This window comes from Hyperolius riggenbachi, chromosome 6 (genome assembly GCF_040937935.1).
Source record: "Hyperolius riggenbachi isolate aHypRig1 chromosome 6, aHypRig1.pri, whole genome shotgun sequence".
NCBI lineage: Eukaryota > Metazoa > Chordata > Amphibia > Anura > Hyperoliidae > Hyperolius > Hyperolius riggenbachi.
This window is the reverse complement of record NC_090651.1, coordinates 244,819,356-244,846,005: the sequence shown is the minus strand read 5'-3', so window position 1 is coordinate 244,846,005 and position 26,650 is coordinate 244,819,356. Positions and strand designations below refer to the sequence as shown.

The 26,650-nt window shown below is 45.6% G+C and overlaps 1 protein-coding gene across 1 annotated transcript in view; it reads left to right on the top strand.

The window, feature by feature from the left end:
• Window positions 1–9,682: 9,682 nt before the first annotated feature.
• The window catches only part of AURKAIP1 (aurora kinase A interacting protein 1), a 34,547-nt gene continuing 17,579 nt past the window's right edge, over window positions 9,683–26,650 (top strand). Inside the window, exons 1-2 of the mRNA XM_068242770.1 lie at window positions 9,683–9,786; window positions 17,822–17,901. Coding sequence (XP_068098871.1) covers window positions 17,850–17,901 — 52 coding nt within the window. The 5' untranslated portion in view covers window positions 9,683–9,786; window positions 17,822–17,849. The remainder of the gene's footprint in view (window positions 9,787–17,821; window positions 17,902–26,650) is intronic.

Below are 26,650 nucleotides of genomic sequence, written 5' to 3'. Positions count from 1 at the left end.
CCTCAGGTGTCATATTCGGCTGCTGCTCCTTTCTGAAATCTGCCATCTCCATATTGAAAATGGTACCAATCCCGGACATTCCTCCGGGATCAACGCTATGTCAGCGTCAAAATTCAATTTTTGGAATGCCCTGTGTAAGAACCTTCATATTCAATGTTGCATGTCCTTAGCTCATCACTCAAAGGGAAACCAAAGGGCAAACTGAGCAGACTAGCCAGACTTTTGAATAGTGTTTATGGATTTTATTTCACATTTTTTACGACCAATTGGGCCATTACCATTGACTGAATTTGCATACAATAACCATTTTTCCACTGGCCAAACTCCATTCAGTTATTATTTACATGCTCCTGCCTTTGTACCACTTGTCTGTCATTTTTAAGTTCGGCTTGTGGTCCACTGCAACACAATGTCCCAGTCCAGCTTACCTGTTGATTCTGCAGTGCTACCATCATGGGCATCCTTCATCCTTCTAGTTGACAAAGCTATTAGGCTCGAACTCTACCCCGGTCTCCCTCCAGAGACTTTACTAATAATGGCCTCGATTAATTAAGCATTACTGAGCGCTTACCGAACACTTTATCTATAGTTTGGTAAAATAGCGCATCCATATTCTGAATGTTTGTATTCATGAAGATTACAGACAGCAAATACCAACAGTCGGTATGAATGCGATGTTCTTTCAGTAAATTTACCAAAAGTTGTATTCATGAACCTGAAAGTGGGTGTTTCTGTGCGCTAAATACCGAGCTAAATATCTCCGGCTAGATTCACAGTGGGACGTTGCATTTTGATGCCACGTTAAAGTCGCACTGCAAGCTTACAACGCAACGCGCCCAAAAAGTGGCAACGCAGCGTTACCATCGCATACAGCAGATACAGTAAAAAATACAGGCAATGAAAAGTATGCTTCCAAGTCATTACTGAGCATGTGCAAATAGTCCAACGCAGCTAATAACATGTATAACGCACTGCATGCAGTACTTTTACTTAACGTGCAGCGTTAGGCACCAACGCAACGTGTGCACTGTGAACAGGGCATTGATTTTTCATTGCAGTGAGTTATTCTGCGTGTAATGCTGTTTTAACGCGCGACTTTAACGTCCCACTGTGAACTTAGCCTCCTGCACTTGCCTGGCGGTATTGAATTATCCTTTGTCAGTATCTTTTATGATACATTCATTTTGTAGTCATGGAGCAGTTTGGTGCATTAATTTATCAAAATGACATTTTAAATTCTTAATTTAAATTAAAGGGCATAATTTATTTATTTTTTATTTAATTTACTTAATGTTTATTTTATTATTTTATTTATATTTATTCTATTTGTATTTATTTAATACAATGTATTTTATTAATTTAATTTTTATTTAAATACATTTTTTAATTTAAATTAAAATTACATTTAAATTTAAATTCATTTCAAAGGCATTAACACACCCCTAGTGGCGCCAAAAGGCCAACCACGTGATTTCTTAGGGAAGCCTCCGTAGCCCACAATTAACCTTCCTTACCCACAATGCACTTTGAAAACGGCTTTTATTTGATAAAAGATTGTTAGTCTCGATATTTACCGACAGCTTATCGCATTGTTACCGCAACATTACCGAACACTAGCAATCTTTTAACGAACAACTGCCGACAACGAAAAAAAAAATGCTGAATACTACTTAGGACTCGGTAATTTTCGAATGCGGTAAATTACCGACAAACAAATTTTTAACTCAAGCACTTTGATGAATTGAGGACAATGTTTGTAAATTTCCCTTTAAACCCAGCTTAGCGGGATGAGCATGCTTTGCTTGTGCTCATGTTTTAGCAGCCATTGTGGTCTGGCTGCATGCTGTCACTCTCTTACCACAATGCCAGCACAAACCATTTATTTAATGGTGAGTAGAGAAGTTTGTTGCTCTCTAGAGAAATTAGGCAGATCTATCTATATGTATGTGTTCTCTTTACAATGAGTCAAAGACAACAATGTAAAGTGTTTTTCTCCCTGCGCACCTAAAGCGCATAAGCTTGTCTCAGATCAGTATATATAGTGATGTGCACAGGGGAAAAATGTATGCGATCATAAATGCCAGACTAAACAAATGGCTTTTCAGTTTTGATTTAAACGTGTCCAGGGTTGGAGCTGTCCAGGGAACATAAACTGAGAAGGATATGCATTTTTCCTTTTAAAATAATACCAGTTGCCTGATACTCCTGCTGATCCTGTGTCTCTAAGGGCCCGTTTCCACTGGGGCAGAAACTGCCGCGATTCCGCAGAGTTTCCCCGCACATGAATCGCACTGGGAAGCTCTGCCATAGGGGAGAATGGTGCCGCCGGCAGAATCGCTTGCTGTAGCGATTCGGCCAGAACCCCCCGCAGAATTCGCAGCTGAGGCTGCGAATCCCATAGCCATGCATGTGCCAGCTGATGGGATTCGCCTGCGATCCCGCCCACCAGCTCAGTGCCAGCGTGCGTCTCGCAGACGCACACCGCACTAGTGGAAACGAGCCCTAATACTTTCAGCCACAGACCCTGAACAAGTATGCAGATCAGGTGCTCTGACTGAAGTCATACTGGATTAGCTGCATGCTTGTTTTAGGTGTGTGATCCAGCAACTACTACAGCCACAGAGATCAGCAGTACAGCCAGGCAACTGGTATTGTTTAAAAGGAAACATCCATATCCCTCTCAGTTTAGGTTCCCTTTAAAGGTAGAAACTGATATTGCCTCAAGTTGAATGTCAGGTTCAAGAGCATTCACTTGCTTACTGACTGGTGTAGGTAGAGTAGGGACCAATTCTATGGAGGGACCCTCAATACCGGTGAATTGGTCCAGAACAAAATGCTGACATCCATTTTGGAAGCTAAGATCCTCCATTTTTGCAAACAAATACAATTTTGCAACCTAGTGGTTTTTATTTCTACTAAACTTGCAGTGTCCTGTGTGTTTAGAGTGCAGCGGAATAATGATTGTATGTAAATTGACCATTCCCTTCAGCAGCTTCTTCTCCCTTTGCGCCCCAGCAGGGAGAGCACGGCTACCCTTGCTTGTTTACTTATAATGGGGTACATAAGGGGCTGCGTATTAAATGAGGATTATGAAGGAATGGAACATCGAGAATGTAGATGTGACCTTTTATGTATCCTCATAGCTATTATCCATGATTTTTGTCCAGACCCATATGTAACCGCCATCTTCTTCAAAGTAGACCCAAGGCGCCCCCCCCCCCCACCCCCCAAAAAAAGTTAGATTCCTACTTAGATAGTGCAGACTGCAGAGGCTTCCCATCTCCTCTTCAACCCCTTGGTCCTGCGCACAGGTCTGTCTGAACATATCAGACATTGGCTTCAATACATCAAAGGCTGTTCATGACTCTTTTCTACGGACTGTTGATATGCAGTGAAATGCCTTTCAAACTCTCACAACTACTCACTGCTGCCTGGTAACTGTTTGCTGAGCACACAGCTCAACAGAGGAAAAGAGGCCTAACAGTGGAGCAGCTTGGAGTTTCTCTGTGTCATTACAAGCTGCAGTGAGGCAATTACAATAGAGGCATCTCAACATCCCTTTAGATGTACACATTTGTTATATTTACTGTTTGTTATATTGCCTCTGCTGCTCTGAATCTGTCTATTACTCTTTCTTAACATTTCTTTTAATTGCCACAACTTAGATGAACTTCCTGGAGACATTACACATACCATGCTTGGTGATATCATTACTAGCATCTTTGCATTTTCAAACAGGGACTCAAAGGGTTACACTACCGAAGGGTGCCAGGAATACATCTTTTGTTCCGCTCTCTCTGCTGGTTGGTAACTGACAGAGAAGAGCTGGAGGTAATCACAGAATGTGTTACCAAATGCTGTAACCTTAATGAATCGACATTTAGGCCCAGTGCACACCAAAACCGCTAGCAGATCCGCAATACGCTAGCGGTTTTGGGAGCTGATTTCAGAGCTATTCTAGGTATGTTTAGAGAGCGTTTCTAAACATACCTAGCGGTTTTGGGTGCATTTTTGTGTAGCAGATTACACATATTGTTACAGTTAAAGCTGTTACTGAACAGCTACTGTAACAAAAATGCCTGGCAAACCGCTCTGAAGTAGCGTTTTTCAGAGCGGTTTGCGTTTTTCCTATACTTTACATTGAGGACGAAACGCTTCCGAAAACGCGGCTTGGCAAAAACCGCAAACCGCCGGTGTGCACCATCCCATTGCAATACATTAGACAAGCATTTTTATAGGCAGATGCGGCCGGCAGATCGCTCCAAAAACCGCTCGGTGTGCACTGGGCCTTACTGACATTTGCTGACGTGTTGAGTACAAGTCGGTAATTTATCTCATTGCTCGGTAATTTCAGCTTTTCATGTGGTAACTGCTTTGATGAATTGACATTTCCTTAAGTGCTCGGTAAAGTCAGATGTTTCCAGCATTACCGAATGCGGTGCTTGATGAATTGAAGCGATTGTCTATGTTCCCGTGGCAGCACTCCACGCCGTGTATGAGCGGGGCCATACTGTGCCTATGCAGTAAGCTGAAGCCACTTCTCCATGAGCAGCTCCATGCTACTGTGCAGGCGAAGCTTTACTCACACAGATGCAGTACGGCAGCACTTAGAGCATATTCATAGTGGAATGTTGCATTTTAATGCGACGTTAAAGTTGCAACGTGTCTGTGTTAAGAGGTAACGCACTGCAAGCAGTGAGTTACCACAACGTAACATTTTCAACGCGACTTTGAACGGCCCATAGGATTATCATTGCAGTGCGGTAAGACTTTATAACCCAGCTCTGCAACGTGCCCCTGTGAATGCGACCTTATATATTAAAGGGAAGTTTGGCTGTGAACTAAAAGAGTGTCCTGACTAGTGATAGTGGGGCTGAGGAGGAGGCTCCAGAGGGTTCCCTATTGTTTATAAAATTCATAAATTCAAGTGTGTCTGGAAACAGGGGCGTAGCAATAGGGGTTGCAGAGGTTGCGACTGCATCAGGGCCCTTGGGCCAGAGGGGCCCCAAATAGGGTTGCCACCTTTTGGGGGGGGAAATACCGGCTTGTGGGCGTGGTCTGGGGGTGTGGCCTAAAAGTGGGAGTGGTTTGTCCCGACATTCTTAGTTTGCATCTGGGCCTCCTGCATAGCAACAAAATGCATCGCTAGCCTACAGGTTAGTGATGCATTTGTACAGCCTCAGTCCTGCAATTTTGCCCAAGGGAGAAATGCAGTGAATCATCAAAATAATATTTTTTACTTATTGCAGTCAGTCGGGTGCTGTTTCAGTAAGTGGCTTTTATAGCAGTGACATATTTTTCATAATTACAAGATTCTTTTACCTTAAAAAGGTCTTTCCTTAACTTAAAGAACCCCTGAACTGAGAACAAAAAAAAAAAAAGATTGAAGCGAATTGTAGATTAGATTACCCTTGTAGAAGTGTCCTGGTCCTGCTCATTGTCCTTGGGGTTCCGGTTCCCCTTCATATTTGACAGAATCCTCCAGTCAAATATGAAATCTAGGAGGCTCCCCCTAGCGATGGAGCGCGGATCAGAACTGCGCTGGTGTAAGTTCCAGATGGTGCAAACACCAAAAAAGCAAGTGCTCATTCACAAGCATTTTCTATTATTGTGCTGATCAAAACCCACGCCTGGCAGTTTAGAGTAGCTCGGGGTTGGTGGATTAATGGGGGTAACCCTGAGGATAACGAGCAGTGCCAAGACACTTCTACAAAGGTAATCTAGCCCACAATGGGCATCCTTCAATAGATTTTACCCTGGCTCAGGGGTATTTTTAGAAACATTCAAGATGGAGTCTTACAAGCTAAGAAGGCTCTAAAGGTCCATTCATATGCTCAATGTCACTCAAAGGCTATTGGGACCCAATTCCTCGAGCGACATTGCAGGGCAAAGGCTGTGCAGACATGTCACTTGCTTGGAAGGAAACAATGCATTCTGTTCTATGTTGGGGGGCGATGCAGGAGTGACGTCGTGCAGCAGGGGTATTAAGTAGGGAGAACAATGCTATCTGCTGTCATTTGCCCAATGTGATCCGCAAAAGTGGTTCGCTGGCCAAGCAGTCATGGGGCATTGGGTGCCGCTGTACACGCTTTTTACCAGAGGTGGTTGTTATCAGCCTCCTTGGACAAGTTTCATCTGGTGTGTGTACAGGTCTTAAGATTAGTTTGATAAGGAGCCCTTGGTTATACAGTTATGCCCCTGCTGTAACAGGACATACAACACATAGCTATTAACCTTAAAGGGAAACTGAAGTAAGAGTTATACGGAGGCTGCCATATTCATTACCTTTTAAACAATACCAGGTGCCCGGAAGCCCTGCTGGTCTGCAGAAGTGTTTTAATAATGCCAATAACAACTATAGCAAAAAGTATTAGAGGCAGAGGATCAGCAGGGCTGCCAGGCAACTGGTATTGCTTAAAAGGAAATAAATATGGCAGCCTCCATAGAACTCACACTTCAGTTGTTCTTTAAAGTGAATCTGAGATGGTTCACTAGCCCCTATTTATACTTACCTGGGGCTTCCTCAAGACCCATGGCCTCCCTAGCCATCCTCTTCGACCCCTCCATTCTGTCACTATATCTCTCCATTCTGCTGGGCTTCTGTGCATGCGCCCTCATCACACTCCCGTGTCCTGGAGCATTCTGCGCCTGTGGGGGAGCCTATCTGCCCTGGGCTAAAGCCGGATCACAGCGGACTATTGGAGAGGTCATTGGACTTTCCGCTCCCGCTAACTACACGTGATCTGGCAGCAGGTGGGAACACAGCTTAAGGGCTCATTCACATCATTGATGCAGACTGGCCGTGCTATCTGGATGCAAAGCGTACAATCAAAGTTAATGAGATCAGCGCTGTGATTCCTAAAAAATGTATGCAGCAGTGTGATAGCACATCACACTGCTGTGCAGCGCATATGATGTGAATGCCAGGAGTGCTGTCTATGCACTTCTGCCATTCTTGCGTGTTGCACATCATACGTGCTGCCAAAATGCGCACCGAAGTGCCTATGATGTAAATGAGCCCTTATGCTGTAAAAGCAAAAAAGTCTGTTTCCACTACTGCTGGGCATACACGAGTCGATCCAGCGGCTCGATTAGCCGCCGGATCGACTCCCGCCGCGTCCCTTCGGATCGATACCCGCTCGTCCCTTCCTTATCTTCTGCTCGATTCCCTGCTATTGTCCGCCTGCGGGGGATTGAGCAGGGAATCGATCCGGCGGGTCATCAGACCTGTTGGATATTATCAATCGAGCCATCAGCGGCTCGATTGATAAGGGCTGATCCACCCGTGTATGCCCAGCATAAGTCTGAATATGCAGATGGGAAAATGCCGCCTATTCAAACAATAGCTTGCTGTCTGTATCGCTTGCCAATCCGGACAGCAGTGCAGCAGTTCCCCCTACCATGCAATTCAATCCCTAGAACCGTGCATGGCATAGCTATAGTGATTCGGCTTCGCAGCAGCACCTTACCCATTTCGGAAATGGACATGCCACCTTATGCTGGGTAAACACGATGCAAATTCTCGCTCGATCGATTATTTCTGACATGTTTGATTGGGTCTCAACTGATACAGCGGTCGATTTTGCACACTTAGCATTAGAGAAATCGACCGCTGTATCAATCGAGATCCGGACATGTCAGAAATAATCAATTGACCAGTCGATAGAGAGGGAAATCGCATCGTGTGTACCCAGCATTACAGATGTGAATGTTTGTAATCATCTGTAGCTACCATTCAGCTAACTTACAAGCTCCAAAGCCCTGTTTGATTGCAGGGTTAATTTGCATATCTTATCAGCCTCCTTCACAAAAGTTTCATGCTTTCACTAAACACCTCCTGGTCTCCGGAATTTTTACAACCACTAGCCTTTGTCCTGGTACAGCAAAACATACCTTCCCGAATCCCTATAGTAAGAATCCTGTGACAGAGAACTGTGACAGACTGTCAGTGAAGCGCCCACAACTGAGCCGACCAAGATAAACAGACCTGTGTGACGCTCAGGACTTCAAAGTGTCACTATACTGCGGAGGAGCAGAAGGACGAGCAGACACTCTGCTTGCTGTGCTCAGTACTTCCTTCTTCTACACCTCGGCCACGCTAACAGCTAGTGTAAGTGTAGGCACAGGAGAGGGGCGGGCCAGCCCAGCCAGTGGAAGCACTCTCATTGGCTGGCAGCTGGCTGGCAGCAATTTGGGGAGGTTTTAAATTAATATTAATCTTCTGTGTCTTGTCTTGTTTTTACCGGTGTGGTGAAATTTTTTGCAACTTTATCAGATTTTGCAACCGGTTGCATTTATTTATAGGTATAGCTATCAGAAAGTGCAACCTAACCATTGACTTTAACCTATCTGTATCAGAAAATGCAACCCAACCAAACCCTATTCTCACACAGAACCCTCCCCTCTTGCTCAACTAATAACCTTCCTGGAGGGAACAATCCCCCCTCTTGCTCAACTAATAACCCCCCACCCCCCAGGGAACAATCCCCCCCCTCTTGCTCAACTAATAACCCCCCCTGGAGGGAACAATCCCCCCTCTTCCTCAACTAATAACCCCCCCCCCCCCCCCTGAGGGAACAATCCCCCCTTTTGCTCAACTAATAACCCCCCCTGGAGGGAACAATCCCCCTCTTGCTCAACTAATAACCCCCCCTGGAGGGAACAATCCCCCTTCTAGCTCAATGGGATCTGTGGTTGCAAAAAATTACAGGCGTGTTAACAGAGAGGAGCCACGCCTACACAGTCATACACTGTCCTCTATGGCAAGTTGCAAAATATGATGGGTAGCAAAATTTTTCACTACACCGGCAAATGCACTGCCGGTGTAGTGAAAAATTTTGCTACCTATCATATTTTGCACCTTGCCATAGAGGACAGTGTATGACTGTGTAGGGGGGTTATTAGTTGAGCAAGAGGGGGGATTGTTCCCTCCAGGGGGGTTATTAGTTGAGCAAGAGGGGAGGGTTCTGTGTGAGAATAGGGTTTGGTTGGGTTGCATTTTCTGATACAGATAGGTTAAAGTCAATGGCTAGGTTGCACTTTCTGATAGCTATACCTATAAATAAGTGCAACCGGTTGCAAAATCTGATAAAGTAAAAAATTTCACCACACCGGTAAAAAAAATATTCCGGCACCGGCTTTCTGATGAAAAAATAGGCCCTGCCGCCCGAATACCGGCTGGGTGGCAACCATAGCCCCAAAGGGTCCCCCCCTCAACTGCAGTATTAGCTCTCTATTGGTCCTGTGCTCACAATAATGACTTCAATAGATTATTTGAATAGTGGTAATCATTAAACTGCTCCCCATTCCCTTCTAGCACCTCTGACACTGTAGTTGCCATTGGCAGGTTCTGTATCAATTGTTATGTATAGAGTGTTTGGGGGGCCCCAATGTAAAACTTGCATCAGGGCCCATAGCTCCTTAGCCGCTCAGTGCTAGACAGACACATTAGTGCCAATATACAACGTGATTTCCATGCAGTTTCCATTCATTCTTCAGAAAATTTAGGAAAGAACACTAGGAAAATATTGTTAAAACAAGAATAAAGAGATGCCCGATTGCCTGTGATTCAAGAAGAAGCGCGCTGGAAAATAACTCCGAAGCTGCTAGACTTCAGAATTATGGAAGTGTTTGCTATTTTTGTTATTGTCACTAGATGGAGCTCTGGCACCCACGGAACTTTAATATACTGCTTCTTTGGAAGAAAGTATCTGGGGAAGAATGAATTGAACGGACAGGATACAGTACAGTAGAAGGAACTGCTGGTGGCTGATGGTTTGAGGTCAGGTATGTAAAATGTGTGCCTGCGAGAGATCATGACAGGGGAAATTCATATTGGCCAGCGCTGTTAGATGTGCCTTTATCATGCTTCATCCAGGAGCATGATGTGTTGGGGGACATGCTGCATCCAGGAGCATGATGTGTAGGGGGACATGCTGCATCCAGGAGCATGATGTGTTGGGGGACATGCTGCATCCAGGAGCATGATGTGTAGGGGGACATGCTGCATCCAGGAGCATGATGTGTAGGGGGACATGCTTCATCCAGGAGCATGATGTGTAGGGGGACATGCTACATCCAGGAGCATGATGTGTAGGGGACATGCTACATCCAGGAGCATGTTGTGTAGGGGGACATGCTACATCCAGGAGCATGTTTTGTAGGGGGACATGCTACATCCAGGAGCATGTTGTGTAGGGGGACATGCTACATCCAGGAGCATGATGTGTAGGGGGACATGCTACATCCAGGAGCATGATGTGTAGGGGGACATGCTACATCCAGGAGCATGATGTGTAGGGGGACATGCTACATCCAGGAGCATGATGTGTAGGGGGACATGCTACATCCAGGAGCATGATGTGTAGGGGGACATGCTACATCCAGGAGCATGATGTGTAGGGGGACATGCTACATCCAGGAGCATGATGTGTAGGGGGACATGCTACATCCAGGAGCATGATGTGTAGGGGGACATGCTACATCCAGGAGCATGATGTGTAGGGGGACATGCTACATCCAGGAGCATGATGTGTAGGGGGACATGCTACATCCAGGAGCATGATGTGTAGGGGGACATGCTGCATCCAGGAGCATGTTGTGTAGGGGGACATGCTGCATCCAGGAGCATGTTGTGTAGGGGGACATGCTACATCCAGGAGCATGTTGTGTAGGGGGACATGCTACATCCAGGAGCATGTTGTGTAGGGGGACATGCTACATCCAGGAGCATGTTGTGTAGGGGGACATGCTACATCCAGGAGCATGTTGTGTAGGGGGACATGCTACATCCAGGAGCATGTTGTGTAGGGGGACATGCTACATCCAGGAGCATGATGTGTAGGGGGACATGCTACATCCAGGAGCATGATGTGTAGGGGGACATGCTACATCCAGGAGCATGATGTGTAGGGGGACATGCTACATCCAGGAGCATGATGTGTAGGGGGACATGCTGCATCCAGGAGCATGATGTGTAGGGGGACATGCTGCATCCAGGAGCATGATGTGTAGGGGGACATGCTGCATCCAGGAGCATGATGTGTAGGGGGACATGCTGCATCCAGGAGCATGATGTGTAGGGGGACATGCTGCATCCAGGAGCATGTTGTATAGGGGGACATGCTGCATCCAGGAGCATGTTGTGTAGGGGGACATGCTGCATCCAGGAGCATGTTGTGTAGGGGGACATGCTACATCCAGGAGCATGTTGTGTAGGGGGACATGCTACATCCAGGAGCATGTTGTGTAGGGGGACATGCTACATCCAGGAGCATGTTGTGTAGGGGGACATGCTACATCCAGGAGCATGTTGTGTAGGGGGACATGCTACATCCAGGAGCATGTTGTGTAGGGGGACATGCTACATCCAGGAGCATGTTGTGTAGGGGGACATGCTACATCCAGGAGCATGTTGTGTAGGGGGACATGCTACATCCAGGAGCATGATGTGTTGGGGGACATGCTGCATCCAGGAGCATGATGTGTTGGGGGACATGCTGCATCCAGGAGCATGATGTGTTGGGGGACATGCTGCATCCAGGAGCATGATGTGTTGGGGGACATGCTGCATTTCAGGAGCATGATGTGTTGGGGGACATGCTGCATCCAGGAGCATGATGTGTTGGGGGACATGCTGCATCCAGGAGCATGATGTGTTGGGGGACATGCTGCATCCAGGAGCATGATGTGTAGGGGGACATGCTGCATCCAGGAGCATGTTGTATAGGGGGACATGCTGCATCCAGGAGCATGTTGTGTAGGGGGACATGCTGCATCCAGGAGCATGTTGTGTAGGGGGACATGCTACATCCAGGAGCATGTTGTGTAGGGGGACATGCTACATCCAGGAGCATGTTGTGTAGGGGGACATGCTACATCCAGGAGCATGTTGTGTAGGGGGACATGCTACATCCAGGAGCATGTTGTGTAGGGGGACATGCTACATCCAGGAGCATGTTGTGTAGGGGGACATGCTACATCCAGGAGCATGTTGTGTAGGGGGACATGCTACATCCAGGAGCATGATGTGTTGGGGGACATGCTGCATCCAGGAGCATGATGTGTTGGGGGACATGCTGCATCCAGGAGCATGATGTGTTGGGGGACATGCTGCATTTCAGGAGCATGATGTGTTGGGGGACATGCTGCATCCAGGAGCATGATGTGTTGGGGGACATGCTGCATCCAGGAGCATGATGTGTTGGGGGACATGCTGCATTTCAGGAGCATGATGTGTTGGGGGACATGCTGCATCCAGGAGCATGATGTGTTGGGGGACATGCTGCATCCAGGAGCATGATGTGTTGGGGGACATGCTGCATCCAGGAGCATGATGTGTAGGGGGACATGCTGCATCCAGGAGCATGATGTGTAGGGGGACATGCTGCACTTACTAACATGTCACCAGTAATTTCCATCTTTGCTTCATCCCTCTTGCTGGCCACTCATGTACGTTTTCATCTCATTCAGGCAAAGTGCCTGGACATGGCTTAGTACTTCAGAAGTGCCTTTAAATTAAAGGATACGAAAAACACTGATTAAGCTACCTTAGGACACTGTGGCATTACTGTATTTTCTAGGCGCAAACACGACCGAGGTGAGCAAGCTGAATTTTTTTTTTTTGTATTAATCCTTACTCTGGAGCTGATCTGAAGCAATGACTTTTTTCATCAACAAATGTGGAGGGTTGCCCAAAATGTTGTTCTGGCTTTTGATCGCTATTACTTATTTATTGTGCTTCTAAAGCGCCAACATATTATGCAGCACTGGACATTAGTAAAGGTTACAGACAATATTTAGGGGTGACATACAGCAATAAGAAAATACAGAAATACATGCAAGCCAGATCACACAGCACAGTATGAGTACAAGGTAGTCACTGGATGGGAGCATGGAGATTAAGCAAGTCGAGGTCACTCAGATCCATCGGATGGGTGTATGGTAATGGAGGTGCGTGAACAGGTGGGAGACACAAGCATGTTTTCCTGTCCAAATGTGCATGGTGTTTCAGAAAGCTGTGTATGAAAACACACATTTGAAGCAGGGAACACACCGCAGGGTTGTTTTTTCGCGAGTTTCCTGCACACAGTTTTTTCACTTTTGCTCCAGCCTAGTTCACAGTGCTCAGTTGCATTGCAGAATAATTTTGCATGTCAACTCACTACCCATACAGTTCTATGGGCCTGGTCACAGTACAGCGTTGTAACTGATTGCTTTATTTTACCACGGTGCATGCAGGCTTTGTTATAAAGTCTATGTCCAGTCTCTATTGCAGTTCACACTCATTTTAATGCACGTGTTATGCAGCTGACCACTGTGAATCCAGCCTCCACAGGAGGCAGAATACATTGTAATTATGAACGTTTGGAAATAAGCAGAAAGCTGTCGATTTAAGATCCAGAGGAAAAATGCTAACCAGGTACATTTCCTGAGTGGGGCCATTGAATTCAATGGCCAGTGCTGCAGACGGGAAAACGGGCACAACTCCAGCAACTGTGTTCCCTGCATAAGTTGAACTGAGGCCTACAGGTGCCCATAAATAATACAGTCTTAATTGTAGAAGTAGAAAGGTAAGCTGAATCAATATACTTTAGTAAAGAGACACTGAAGCGGAAAAAAATTATGATATGATTTGTATGTGTAGTACAGCTAAGAAATAAAACATTAGGAGCATAGAACTATGTCTACTATTGTATCCAGTACAGGACGAGTTAAGAAACTCCAGTTGTTTTCTATGCAAAAAAGCCATTGAGCTCCATGACTTTCAAAGTTACAGAGAGCTCTGTCTTCTGAAGCTTTTTACCTCAAGTGTCTGGCACTGTATTGTTGTTTTTTTCCTGCAGAGAACAGTTCAAAAGTTCACTAGCTTGCTCTGTAAAATCATTTAGAATGCTGAGTAGTGTGTAAACTGCAAATATTAGAGTGATGAAATGTTATAAAAAAATATATAACTGAAAATAAAAATGTGAGAATATTTTCTTTGCTACTAATGTTCTAATAATTATCAATACTACGCAACCAATTCATTATATCATAATTTTTTTAGCTTCAGTGTCTCTTTAACCACTTGCCGACCGCACACTCATACCGTGCGGCGGCAAAGTGGTAGCTGGAGGACCAGAGACGCAGTTCTGCATCGCCAGGTGCCTCCCTAATTAATCAGGAAAGGCCGCTCGCGCGAGCGGCCGTTTCCTGTCAGATCACGGAGCGGGTCTCCGTGAATAGCCTGCGAGCCGCTGATCGCGGCTCGCAGACAAAATGTAAATGTAGGAGACACATACAGCAGCGCCGTAAGGCAGATCGGCGATCCCCGGCCAATCAGCGGCCGGGGATCGCCGCCATGTGACAGGGGACGTCCTGTCACTGGCTGCACAGGACGGATAGCGTCCTGTGCAGCCCGGATCACTGGGCATGACAGGTAGGAGAGGGAGGGGGGGAATTTCGCCGCGGAGGGGAGCTTTGAGGTGCCCCCCCCCCGCAACATGCCTGCAGACCGGAGCGATCAGACCCCCCCTGCACATCATCCCCATAGGGGGGAAAAAAGGGGGGCGATCTGATCGCTCTGCGTGCCCGCTGAAGTGTGCTGGGGGCTGCAGAGCCCACCCAGCACAGATCCCAACAAACAGCGCTGGTCCTTAAGGGGGGGGTAAAGGGTGGGTCCTCAAGTGGTTAAAGGACTTGCGAGGCCAAAATCCGGCCCCCAAATGTAAAAAAAGTTATCTACCTGTATGACTTTCTAAGGCACGGAGGACGCCGTCCGCGCCCTCCGTGCCGTTCCGCCGGGTCCCCGCCTCTCAATACGACCCCGAATGGCTCCCAACCCCACGGCCAGGGTCGGGCTCTGCTGCCTGTATAAAGATGGCCGCCGACCCTGGCCGCGGCTGCGCACTCCGCATGGCCGCTACTGCGGCTGCGCAGCACTAGGGCCAACCCCCCGATCCACGCAACAGGCTGTTTCCTGTAGCGTGGATCGGGGGGTTGGCCCTAGTGCTGCGCAGCCGCAGTAGCGGCCATGCGGAGTGCGCAGCCGCGGCCAGGGTCGGCGGCCATCTTTATACAGGCAGCAGAGCCCGACCCTGGCCGTGGGGTCGGGAGCCATTCGGGGTCGTATTGAGAGGCGGGGACCCGGCGGAACGGCACGGAGGGCGCGGACGGCGTCCTCCGTGCCTTAGAAAGTCATACAGGTAGATAACTTTTTTTACATTTGGGGGCCGGATTTTGGCCTCGGAAGTCCTTTAAAGAGGAACTGTCGCGAAAATCTTAAAATTTAAAACACATACAAATAAGTACATTTCTTCCAGAGTAAAATGAGCCATAAATGGCTTTTCTCCTATGTTGCGGTCACTTAGGCTACTTACACACCAGGACGTTGCGTTTAGGGGACGTTATAGGGCACATAACGTGCCCCTAACGCAATGCCTGGTGCTCTCTGATGTGGACGTCAGAGTGAGCCGCGTTGTGCAGCTCACTCTGGCGTCCGTGATGCCGTAATGCATACTCTTTAACGCATGCGGCATCACGTGGTCCCGCCCGGCCAATTGATCGCGGCTCGCAGGCTAAATGTAAACACCCGGGGAAGAAATCCCCAGTGTTTACAGCGTACGGCGCTGCTGTTACAGCAGCGCCGTAAAGGAGATCGGCGATCCCCGGCCTCTGATTGCGATTCGTCTTGTACCGCCTTAGATAGGCTTCAGCCTATCAGATGTGGGTGATCCCCGGCCTCTGATTGGCCAGCATCTGATAGGCTGAAGCCTATCTAAGGCGGTACAGGACAGCGATCCTATTCTGAGGAGGAGAGGGAGGGGGCTTTGAGGAGCCCCCGCAACACACAGATAGCCGGCGGCGATCAGACCCCCCAGCAGGACATCCCCCTAGTGGGAAAAAAAGGGGGGAAGTCTGATTGCCCTGCCTGCAACGTGATCTGTGCTGGGGGCTGAAGAGGCCACCCAGCACAGATCACAGAAAAATCATGCGGTCCTTAAGTGGTATTAGTAGGGCATAAATAGAGATTCTTGTTCAGAACTTTCTCATCAGCACAAAGAATTTATAAAGATAATAAAGTCAATTAACCCCCTACATTAACCTGGTTAATGGTGGTGATTTCACAGGAGCGATCGTGATTTGCCAAAATTGCAGTTGTGTTGCCTATTTTTGAAGCAATTCCATCCAGGGAATGTAGGGTCCAAAGTCACATTCCCTAAAATTCACAGAAAATTACTCTGTGTTTAGTGCGATGATCGCTATTTTAATTGGCGCAGATACAAGGGGTTATTTACCCATAATTCCCGCCGTCCGCCCTGCGTTCAAAAGAGCTTGCACGCGTCCTATTGGTCGCATTGCAAACCTCACACCGTTGCACTTCCTCCTTCAAGAAAAACCTCACACCGATGGAAGTGCAGCGGTGAGAGGCTTGCAACGCGACCAATAGGACGTGTGCAAGCTCTTTGGAACGCAGAGCCGATCACGGAATTATGGGCAAATAACCCCTTGTATCCCCGCCACACACCTGCGCCAATTAAACCTTATTTGATTCACAAGTAATTACTCGTGAGAGCATCCGGTGAGCATCCCTGCTGATCAGCAAAGTACTACAAACGATTGTGTCAGTCAGAGCCAACAGGATACTGATCACACCATATTGACCAAAAAGAGCATGGTTCTTTCTACTACTACCACTAGCCATAGACCAACATTTTATCATAGCAGCCAATGCTAAGCACAGTTGGCCTGATCCAATTCACTTTTTCTTCTAAGTTTTCTCCTAGGAGATCATTTTTTTTAATCTTCTGTTTAAAATAACTTTTGAACTCTGCAATTGAAAAAGTACCAAAAAGTAGGTAAAAAAAAGTATAATGTGAAAATATTACCTAAGAGAAAACTTGGGAGAAACAGTGAATTGGATTGGGCTCAGTGTCTTTTAAAGGAAAACTGAAGTGAGAGGGATATGGAGGCTGCCAGCAGTCCTGCTCATCCTCTGCCTCTAATATTTTTAGACAAAGATACTGAACAAGCTTGCAGATCAGAGGTTCCTGACAAAAACCTGACTGGATTTTCTGCATGTTCTTTTCAGGTGTGTGATTCAGACAATACTGATGCCTGAATGTTCAGCAGGATTGCTAGGCAACTGGTATTGTTTAAGGACAACTGTAGCAAGAGGGATATGGAGGCTGCCATATTTATTTCCTTTTAAGCAATATCCGTTGCCTGGCATTCCTGCTGATCCTCTGCCTCTAATACTTTTTGCCATAGACCCTGAATAAGCATGCAGCAGATCAGGTGTTTCTGACATTGTCAGATCTGACAAGATTAGCTGCATACTTGTTTCTGGTGTTATTCAGACACTACTGCAGCCAAATAGATCAGCACAGCTGCCAGGCAACTGGTATTGTTTAAAGGGAAATAAATATAGCAGCCTCCATATACCTCTTGCTTCACGTTTCCTTTAACTGTCACATTATTTTCCCTAGCTGATATGGTGCTAGTGATTGTGTTTTTTTTCATGTATGGCAGCTGCCATCTTGCTAATGGTTTCTGCACTGTTCAAGGAAGTTAGAGTTAAACTTTGCAGAGACATTAGATTACTGTTGTTGGAGATAATGAATTATGATCAGAAAAGCTGACAGACTGATGTCTGTACAGGTGTCCCCTTATCCTCTGTGTTTGGGGAGATATTGGTTAGCCACAATGGATTTTTTGGGGGCGTATGTGTTTTGAATTCACCTGCTTCTCCTCCACAAAACATGTAGATCAGCTATGCTAGAGGAAGGAAACCTTTGTATGTATTTCTAATTGTTAAATCTGTATCATATTTGTTTTCCAGTTGAGAGTCCACTGACCCTCATTACAAGATGTGGCTCACCAGACTAACCTCTCGCTTGTGCACAGCGACTAGACTTGCAGGTAACCAAGCTTATTTGTACCACATTGTACCAAACTCTAACTTCCTAACATTTAAAGAAAGCTTCTGTTATTTTATGAAACTGCAGAAGCCTGTGCAGGCCAGCAATATTTATGGTGCTGCTAAGGTATACACTCAAAAGTCTCACAGAGGCAAAGAGTGTCTGGCACTATAGTTTTTAATTGGGCACTATACTAGCTATACTGGGGCACTACTAGCTTACATTCCCCTCTCTCTCTCGCCGGAGCGCGCCCCGCTGCTGCTGTGATGGAGAGGGAGGAAGCAGGAAAGAGAGAGCGGTTCCCATAGTAACAGCGCGCCGCTACAGGAAGCCGCTCTTTCTCCCTCTCTGTCACAGCAGCTGCAGGGCGTGCTGCTGTGACTCACACGTCACGCTGACAAGAGGGAGAGAAGGGGAATGTAAGATACCAAGCGGCCGCCAGAGATAACAGCAGCGGCGGCTGCAGAGGGGGCGGGGGCAAGAGGACAGTCCCGCGGCCCAACTGAAAGCGTCCTGCAGACCACCAGTGGGCCGCGGACCACAGGTTGGGGATCCCTGATCTAAGGGAACTGTCTAAATTATCCTTTCAGTATATTCACTTAATTTACCCTTATACTACATAGAAATGTTAAGATAGTATGAAAAAATTGTACCATGTATGGCCACCATTATTAAGATGGGGGGGGTTAGGTGCGATGAGACAACAGAGAGCTGTGTTTAGGACTTCATTCAACGTGATATACACACACACACACACACACACACACACACACACACACACACACACACACACCTGCTGTGTATTTGACACTGATTGCGTGCCTCTTTGTGATTACACACACGGTCTACCACTATTGAATATTGTTAGTAGTACTGCATACCCCCAATATGGGAAAAATAACAGGCAGAGGCAGGCCACCCCGCAGATATTTTCGAGGTTGTGCTGGGTTCCTTGACACTCCCTCTTCCTCCTGCTCAGCTTCTGGTTTCACACAAAAACTTAACACTACTACCACTAGCAACACAGCTGCTCCACTTGATGTGTCAGAGGAGTTATTCACACATGATGCATTTAGTGATACACTTGGGGTCATCCAGCCAACAAGCCCTTCAACACCTGCTGTTGCCACCACCCGAATGCCAACATTCCAAAGCTCACCAGTGTGGCATTTTTGTTGTTGTGTGTGCCTCTGATACCAGAGTCGTGGGAAGCCCAACACCCAACTAGGAACAACTGCTTTGTGAAGGCACTTGATCACAAAACACAAACACCAATGGTATGCACACATTAATAAAAGCAGCACACAAATATAAACAGCCTTTGCTGCTGTTTGCGGCGGTACGTTAAACAGTGAGTTTGGTTTGTCAGTGTAAAGCAGTACACTACTTACACTACCTGATTGATGTATACACACACAAGATGTTTTAAAGCACTTTATGCCTCCAATTTAGGAATGTAATGTGATTTCTGCCCTTTAGGGATTATAACCCTGCTCTGTGTAAAAAAAATAATAAAAAAAAAATAATAATCTGTAGTTTTAGACCCCTTGAAACATCTATTCCATCACTTTTGTGGCCAGAAACAGTGTTTTTGTAGTTTTTAAAGTTTGCCTGCCCATTGAAGCCTATTGCAGTTTGCCGGTTCGCTGTCTTTTGCGGAAGTTCGCCTCCGCAAACACAAAATCTGAGGATCAAGCCATCTCTAGTCATCTATTGCCTACTCCCAAGTGTGTCTTCATGGAAAAAGTTGAATTTAACTTGAGAGGAAAAGAAAACACATTTACAGTTCCATAAGTCTTTGGACAGAGACAACTTATTTTCTCATTTTGGTTCTGTCCATTACCACAATGAGTTTTAAATGAAACGCCTCAGATGCAGTTGAAGTGCAGATTTTCAGCTTTAATTCAGCGGGGTGAACAAAACAATTGCATACAATTGTGAGGCAACTAAAACATTTTTTCTATTTCAAACAGTTTTATTGAAGTTTGAAAAAATTATACAGCATACAATGCAGGACAAATTTCTCATTGGGACAGAACATCATGACTGACAGTTAGTTAGCAATTGTACATGCACGACAAATCCGCAATGAAGTCGTGATGGAGTGTCCTATAAAGAGGGACTATGTAGCCCCCATTTCAGGGTAGATGTGGGAATCCAGTGTTCCAGAGTGAACACGATCCCCAATCTGAGGACTTTGCTCGAGGAGCCTCGGGCCCCACCCGAAACAGAACGGGAGGGCAGAGATACCTTCAACAAGAAGAGAAAGGGGGAAAAGAAAGAAGAAAAACGAAGAGGACAGAAAAAGAAGAAAGGAAAGAGAGGAGAAATCTGGTCCTTACCATGGCCTACATTCTCTAGTCCAAGATCCCACTGCTAATAGTTAAGTGGTCCATCCGGCTACCCATTACCCGTGATTGTCAAATATAACTTCCAGGGCTCCCAGATTTTGTCGACCTTGGGGCGCCTATCCAGAAGGATTCCTGCCAGCTGCTCCTGGATCATGTACCCGGAAACCCTATTTTTGACTTCTTCAAATGGTACAAGCTGTTTCTTCCAGGCTCTAGCTATTGTTTGTTTAGCAGCCACAAAAATAAATTGAAGAAGAATTTCCTGACTTTTAGTAAGAGAGTCTGTCTTAAAGTGTAGCAAGGCAGACCACAGGTCCTTGCGCAGCTGGGTATGGAAGACAGCCTGTATCAAGCGATAGATTTTGGACCAGAAGCGCGAGAGCAAGCAGCATGACCAAAAGGTATGTAGCAGGTCTCCTCTGGATTGGCAACCCCGAAAACATTTATCATCCCCTCCGAAATGCGTCAATCTGGTAGGAACCAAATACCATCTCATCATCACCTTCAGGGAGGCTTCCACAAGGCCAAGATTGATAGAAAGATGAAAAAGGCTATGCCAAGCATGTGACCATTCCTCTATAGTACGGGTACCTTTCAGATCGGTCTCCCATCTTTTTACATACCCATGTGAGAAGGAGGGGGTAGGGGTAATTAAAGACAAGTACAGCTTGCTTATGAGCCCAGAGACCCTAGTATCCAAAAGACATGCGTTTTCAAATAATGATAAAGATATGCTGGAAGTTGAGCTATTCTTCAGCAAGGAATTAATCCAGTGTCGCAACTGCAAATATCTAAAGTACTCTGAGCCAGGGATTTGGTACTTATCTCTCAAATAATCCCAACTGACCACCTTTGAATCACCGATTAAATGATGTACAATTAATAAATTATTAGAGACCCACCAACGAAAAGCTACTGAGTCTTCATAAGCCGGGAGAAAGAGAGGATTATCGGTTATTGGCAAAAGTGGAGACAGCAGTTTTCAGGAATACTTGAGAGAGTCCCAAACCCGTAGGCAGTGTTTCATTATGTTGCTTAGTAGGGGTGGCTGAAGCTTGGGTGGAAGCCAAATGGGACATTGCACTGACAAGGGGGCTGCAGGGGCTATATCGATTAATGCCCATTGTGGCATATCTGACCCTCTATACAGGCCAACCATTGGCGCAATCTGGGCTGCTTGATAGTACGCGCTCAAGTTGGGGATTCCCAATCCTCCAGTAGGTTTGGGTATATATATTGAGGTTCTAGCGACTCTAGGTCTGGAATTGCCCCAGATAAATGTATTTATTTTATACTGAAACAGCCTCAAATAGTGCGGGGGGATCCGGACAGGAAGCAATCTAAAGTGATAAAGAATTTTAGGCAGCAGAACCATTTTAATACAGTGCACCCGGCCAACTAAAACATTTTTTAACACTATCCCTTCATTTCAGGGGCCAAAAGTAATTTGACAAGTTAAATAACTAAATAATTTGTTTATTTTTAATACTTGGTTGAAAACCCTTTGCTGGTTATAACAGCCTGAAGTCTTGAACTCATGGATATCACCAGATGCCGAGTTTCCTCCTTTTATTGCTCTGCCAGGCCTTTTCTGCAGCAGCTTCCAGTTGCTGCTTGTTAGTGGGCCTAAGATCAGGTGACTGACTTGACCATTTAAGAATTTTCCACTTCTTTGCTTTAATAAACTTCTGGGTTGCTTTGGCTGTATGTTTTGGGTCATTATCCATATTAATCATGAAACGCCACCCAATCAATATGACTGAATTGCTGGGCTTGAGCAGACAGTATGTCTCTGAACACCTTAGAATTCATTCGTCTGCTTCTGTCCTCTGTCGCATCATCAATAAACACTAGTTTCCCAGTGCAACTGGCAGCCATGCAGGCCCATGGCATCACACTGCCTCCCCTGTGTTTTACAGATGATGTGGTATGCTTTGGACGCCTTCTCATTACTTTTTTTCTTGCCATCATTCTGGTTGAGGTTGATCTTGGTTTCATCTGGTCAAAGAATGTTTTTCCAGGACTGTGCTGGCTTTTTTAGATGTTCTTTAGCAAAGTCAAATCTAGCCTTTCTGTTTTTGAGTCTTATGAGTGGTTTCCACTTTGCAGTGTGCCTGCTGTATTTACTTTCATGCAGTCTTCTCTTTATGGTAGACTTTGATATCAATACGCCTACCCCTTTATGAGTGTTGTTCACTTGGCTAACTCTTATGAATAGATTTCTCTTCACCATGGAAATCATTCTGCAATCATCCGCCACTGTTGTCTTCTGTGGTTGACTAGGTCTTTCTTCTTTACTGAGTTCACCAGCACTTGCTTTCGTTCTCAGGATGTACCAAACTGTAGAGTTTGCCACTTGTAATATTGTAGAAATTTCTTGGATGTTTTTTGTTTTTTTTTCCTTTCTGTTTTTGCAGTTTAAAGAGTATCTCCATCCTAAAATACAAAATCCTGCAGCGCTGCTGTAATGAAAAGTTATATTTACCTGCGGTGTCTTGACCCACGAAGCAGTCCCAAAGACCCCGCATCACTCCACTTCTGACACCTGGCCCTCCCTCTTTCCTCAGAGAAAAAAACACCAAGCTATTTACTGCACTTCTGATGTTTGAACAAAGATAAAGGGATATCAAACTACTGGAATGGTTGGTCAGGGAGGATGAAAACTGCTGGTACAGAGGAGAGGAAAGATCACCCTGTCTTATTTGGCAGAAGCATATAACTCTCTTGACATGGCTTTAGAAGTGATCAAACTGTTATGGTCCTTTTTGAGCCTAATTATAAGCTGGGCTTAGTCTCATCTCTTTCTCAAAGGTGCAGATATAAGGAGCAAGCTTCATCGAATGCCCATGAGGTGGGTGCCACAATTTAATGTGGTATGAAACACAGCATTACTGTTATGCTCTAAAAGATTCTTTAAAGCATAAAACAACTACTACCAGAAAAAAACCCTGGTAGCACCACAGCTTTAAAACAGTGAAACACAGTACTTTCTTCTTCAGTGAGAAGCTTTGCACTGATGCCGATCTTGAGGAAGTGATTACAAGAGTAGCTGATAAGAAAACCAAGAAGATAATGTAAACACTGCCAGCAGTGTCTCAGCTTGTGTTGTAATGAATAGTGACATGTCAGCTGCGGTGGATAGCCGTACCACCGCAGCTGCTTCTGGTTCCCTGCCTGCCAGTCTCCCTGCGCCTCGGGCATCTAGCACGCCGAGGACGGGTGTGGGGAGTAATCGCATGTCAGCTGCGGTGGACGGTGGGTCCACCGCAGTTATTGCTGGGTCCCTGCCTGCTAGTTTTTCCCAGGCGTCTAGTACGCCGAGGACGCGTGTCTCTGCCAGGCTCAGGGGTACATTAGCGCGTGCGTGCGCTCGCTGTCAAAATCTTTATGCCAGGAAGAGGCGCGTCAGCTGACCGGCTGGTCGGCTGACGTCAGAGGGCACGCTCGCCGCTCCTGAGGCTGGTGGGCGAGCCTTGGGGATCTCTTCCGCTTCTTAAGCCTCTCGGCTTCACTTGCTAGTTGTCTGCTGTCGTGAATACTTCGTGTTAGCGCTCAGACCTTAGATAGATCTGGTGTGCTTTGATCTGGGAGGAAACCAGGGATTTCACACAAGACTAGGAATCATTATTACTACTGTTATTATTGCTTATTATCTGTGTATGACTCTGGCTAGTTCTGACCAATCTTACTCTCGGTGATTCTGTATCTTTGCCTATCTGATCCTGTTGCCAACCCTAGCCTGATTACCGTTCCGTGTCTGTCTCCTGATTTGGTACCTCTGCCCATCTGATCTTGTTGCCAACCTTGCCTGATACTCGCCCTGTCTCTGTCTGTCGATTCTGTACTGTATCCTCCTGTCTGTTGCCGAACCGATCTGTCTGACCACTCTACTCACCAGTGAGCCCTTGTCACTGGTGAGGTTCCTTACTGATAATACCCACCAGCTCCTCTGGTGAGGTTCCTTACTGATAATACCCACCAGCTCCTCTGGTGAGGTTCTTTACTGATAGTACCTACCAGCTCCTCTGGTGAGGTTCTGCCAAAACTAATTAGTATTACTGTTGCACCAAGCACTGTAGGAGATTTTAAACTAGGATCTGGGGGGAGGCGGGAGGATAAAGTCTCAATATGTAGACAAGATAAGGTAAAAAGACAGTGGGAGCCTAACATTATGGGGGGTGGAGAGGGGGGTGGGGACAGTGTAAAGATTAAGGAGGTTGGTAAAACTTCAAGTAGCCCATTTCGTGTAAACAAAATTGGTAAATGTGGTGGTAAAAATATAAAGTGCATGGTAACCAATGCTCGGAGCCTTGCAAATAAAATAGACGAACTAGAGTTCATTCTGAATGAGAAAGGCTATGACATTGTGGGAATAACCGAGACATGGATGGATGAAAGCCATGACTGGATAGCTAATTTAAAAGGATACAATGTGTTTAGGAGGGATAGAACAGGGAAAAAAGGTGGAGGGGTTTGTCTATTTGTTAAGAATTCTTTTACAGCTGTCCTCAACGATGAGATGGAGGAAGATTGCGAAGATGTGGAGTCCGTTTGGGTAAATATTCATGGTGGAAATAAAAGTTGCCAATTGCTTATTGGGGTATGCTACAGACCACCTCTTATTAATGAAGCTGCAGAACTGCAATTACTACAGCAGATTGAAAAAGCTGCAAGTAAAAATGAGGTCATAATTATGGGCGACTTCAACTTTCCAGACATTGACTGGGGTATTGAGGCTACCCATTCTGGTAAAAGCAGCAGATTTCTGGCAGCACTACAGGACAATTACTTGACTCAAATGGTAACGGAACCAACTAGGGGGAATGCGTTACTGGATCTGATCATTTCTAATAGACCAGATAATGTATCAAATGTGCAGATTCAAGAACATTTGGGAAATAGTGATCACAACATGATAACGTTTGATCTGGTGACTGATAGGCCACGGGGCAGCGGGACCACTAAAACTATGAATTTTAGAAAAGCAACGTTCAATCAAATTAGGCAGGCACTAAGTTTGGTGAACTGGGATAATGTACTACAAGGGAAGGACACTGAAGGGAAATGGCAAGCTTTTAAACTTATTCTCAATCAATATTGTAGTATGTATATCCCATATGGAAACAAAATGTCTAGGAATAAAAAAGGCCTCTATGGATGAATAGAAAGGTTAGGGATAAAATGAAGAGGAAAAAGAATGCCTATAAGGTCCTAAAACAGGAGGGGACCGAGGCTGCACTAAGCAATTATAGGGAGTGCAATAAAAATTGTAAAAAAGAAATTAGGCTGGCAAAGATCGAAGCTGAAAATCAAATCGCTAGGGATATCAAATCTAACCCAAAAAAGTTTTACAAGTACATCAACTCTAAAAAAAGAAAGGTTGACTGTATAGGAATCCTAAAGGATGAGGGTGGGAACTCAATGGTGGATGACCAAGGTAAGGCAGAGTTATTAAATGCTTTCTTTGCTTCTGTCTTCACAAAGGAAACAGCACTGTTGCAAATTACAGAGGCAGAAGAGTCTCAATCTTCTAACTGTAATATTAAATACTTAACGCAGGAAGAAGTAAAGGCAAGACTAAATAAATTAAAAATAGACAAGGCACCTGGCCCGGATGGCATGCATCCTCGGGTCCTAAGAGAATTAAGTTCAGTTATAGCTAAGCCCCTTTATCTTATCTTTTGTGACTCTCTTGCCACTGGCAGAGTCCCAGTGGATTGGCGTACAGCCCACGTTTTCCCATTATTTAAGAAGGGCAAAAAATCTGATCCAGGAAATTATAGACCTGTAAGCTTAACATCAGTTGTATGCAAACTATTTGAGGGGTTACTAAGAGATACTATACATGACTTCATAGTAGAAAATAATCTTATTTCTCAGCATCAACATGGGTTTACTAAAGACAGGTCCTGTTTGACTAACATGCTCAGCTTTTATGAGGTAGTGAATGCTAATATGGATATTGGGAATGCTGTAGATGTGATATACTTGGACTTTGCAAAGGCCTTCGACACTGTTCCCCACAGAAGTCTGGTGCAAAAGTTGAGGATGCAAGGACTGGGGAAGAGTTTGTGTGCATGGATAGGGAACTGGCTAATGGACAGAAAACAAAGAGTTGTGGTCAATGGATCGTACTCAAAATGGGAGACTGTTAGCAGTGGGGTCCCACAGGGGTCTGTACTGGGTCCAGTGCTCTTCAATTTATTTATTAATGACCTAGTAGATGCAGTAGTGAGCAATGTTGCTATTTTTGCAGATGATACGAAATTGTGCAGAATCATCAACTCTCAGGAAGATAGTGTCATATTGCAACAGGATCTGGATAGGATGGCTATATGGGCACATACATGGCAGATGAAATTCAATGTTGACAAATGTAAAGTCATGAATTTGGTCGTA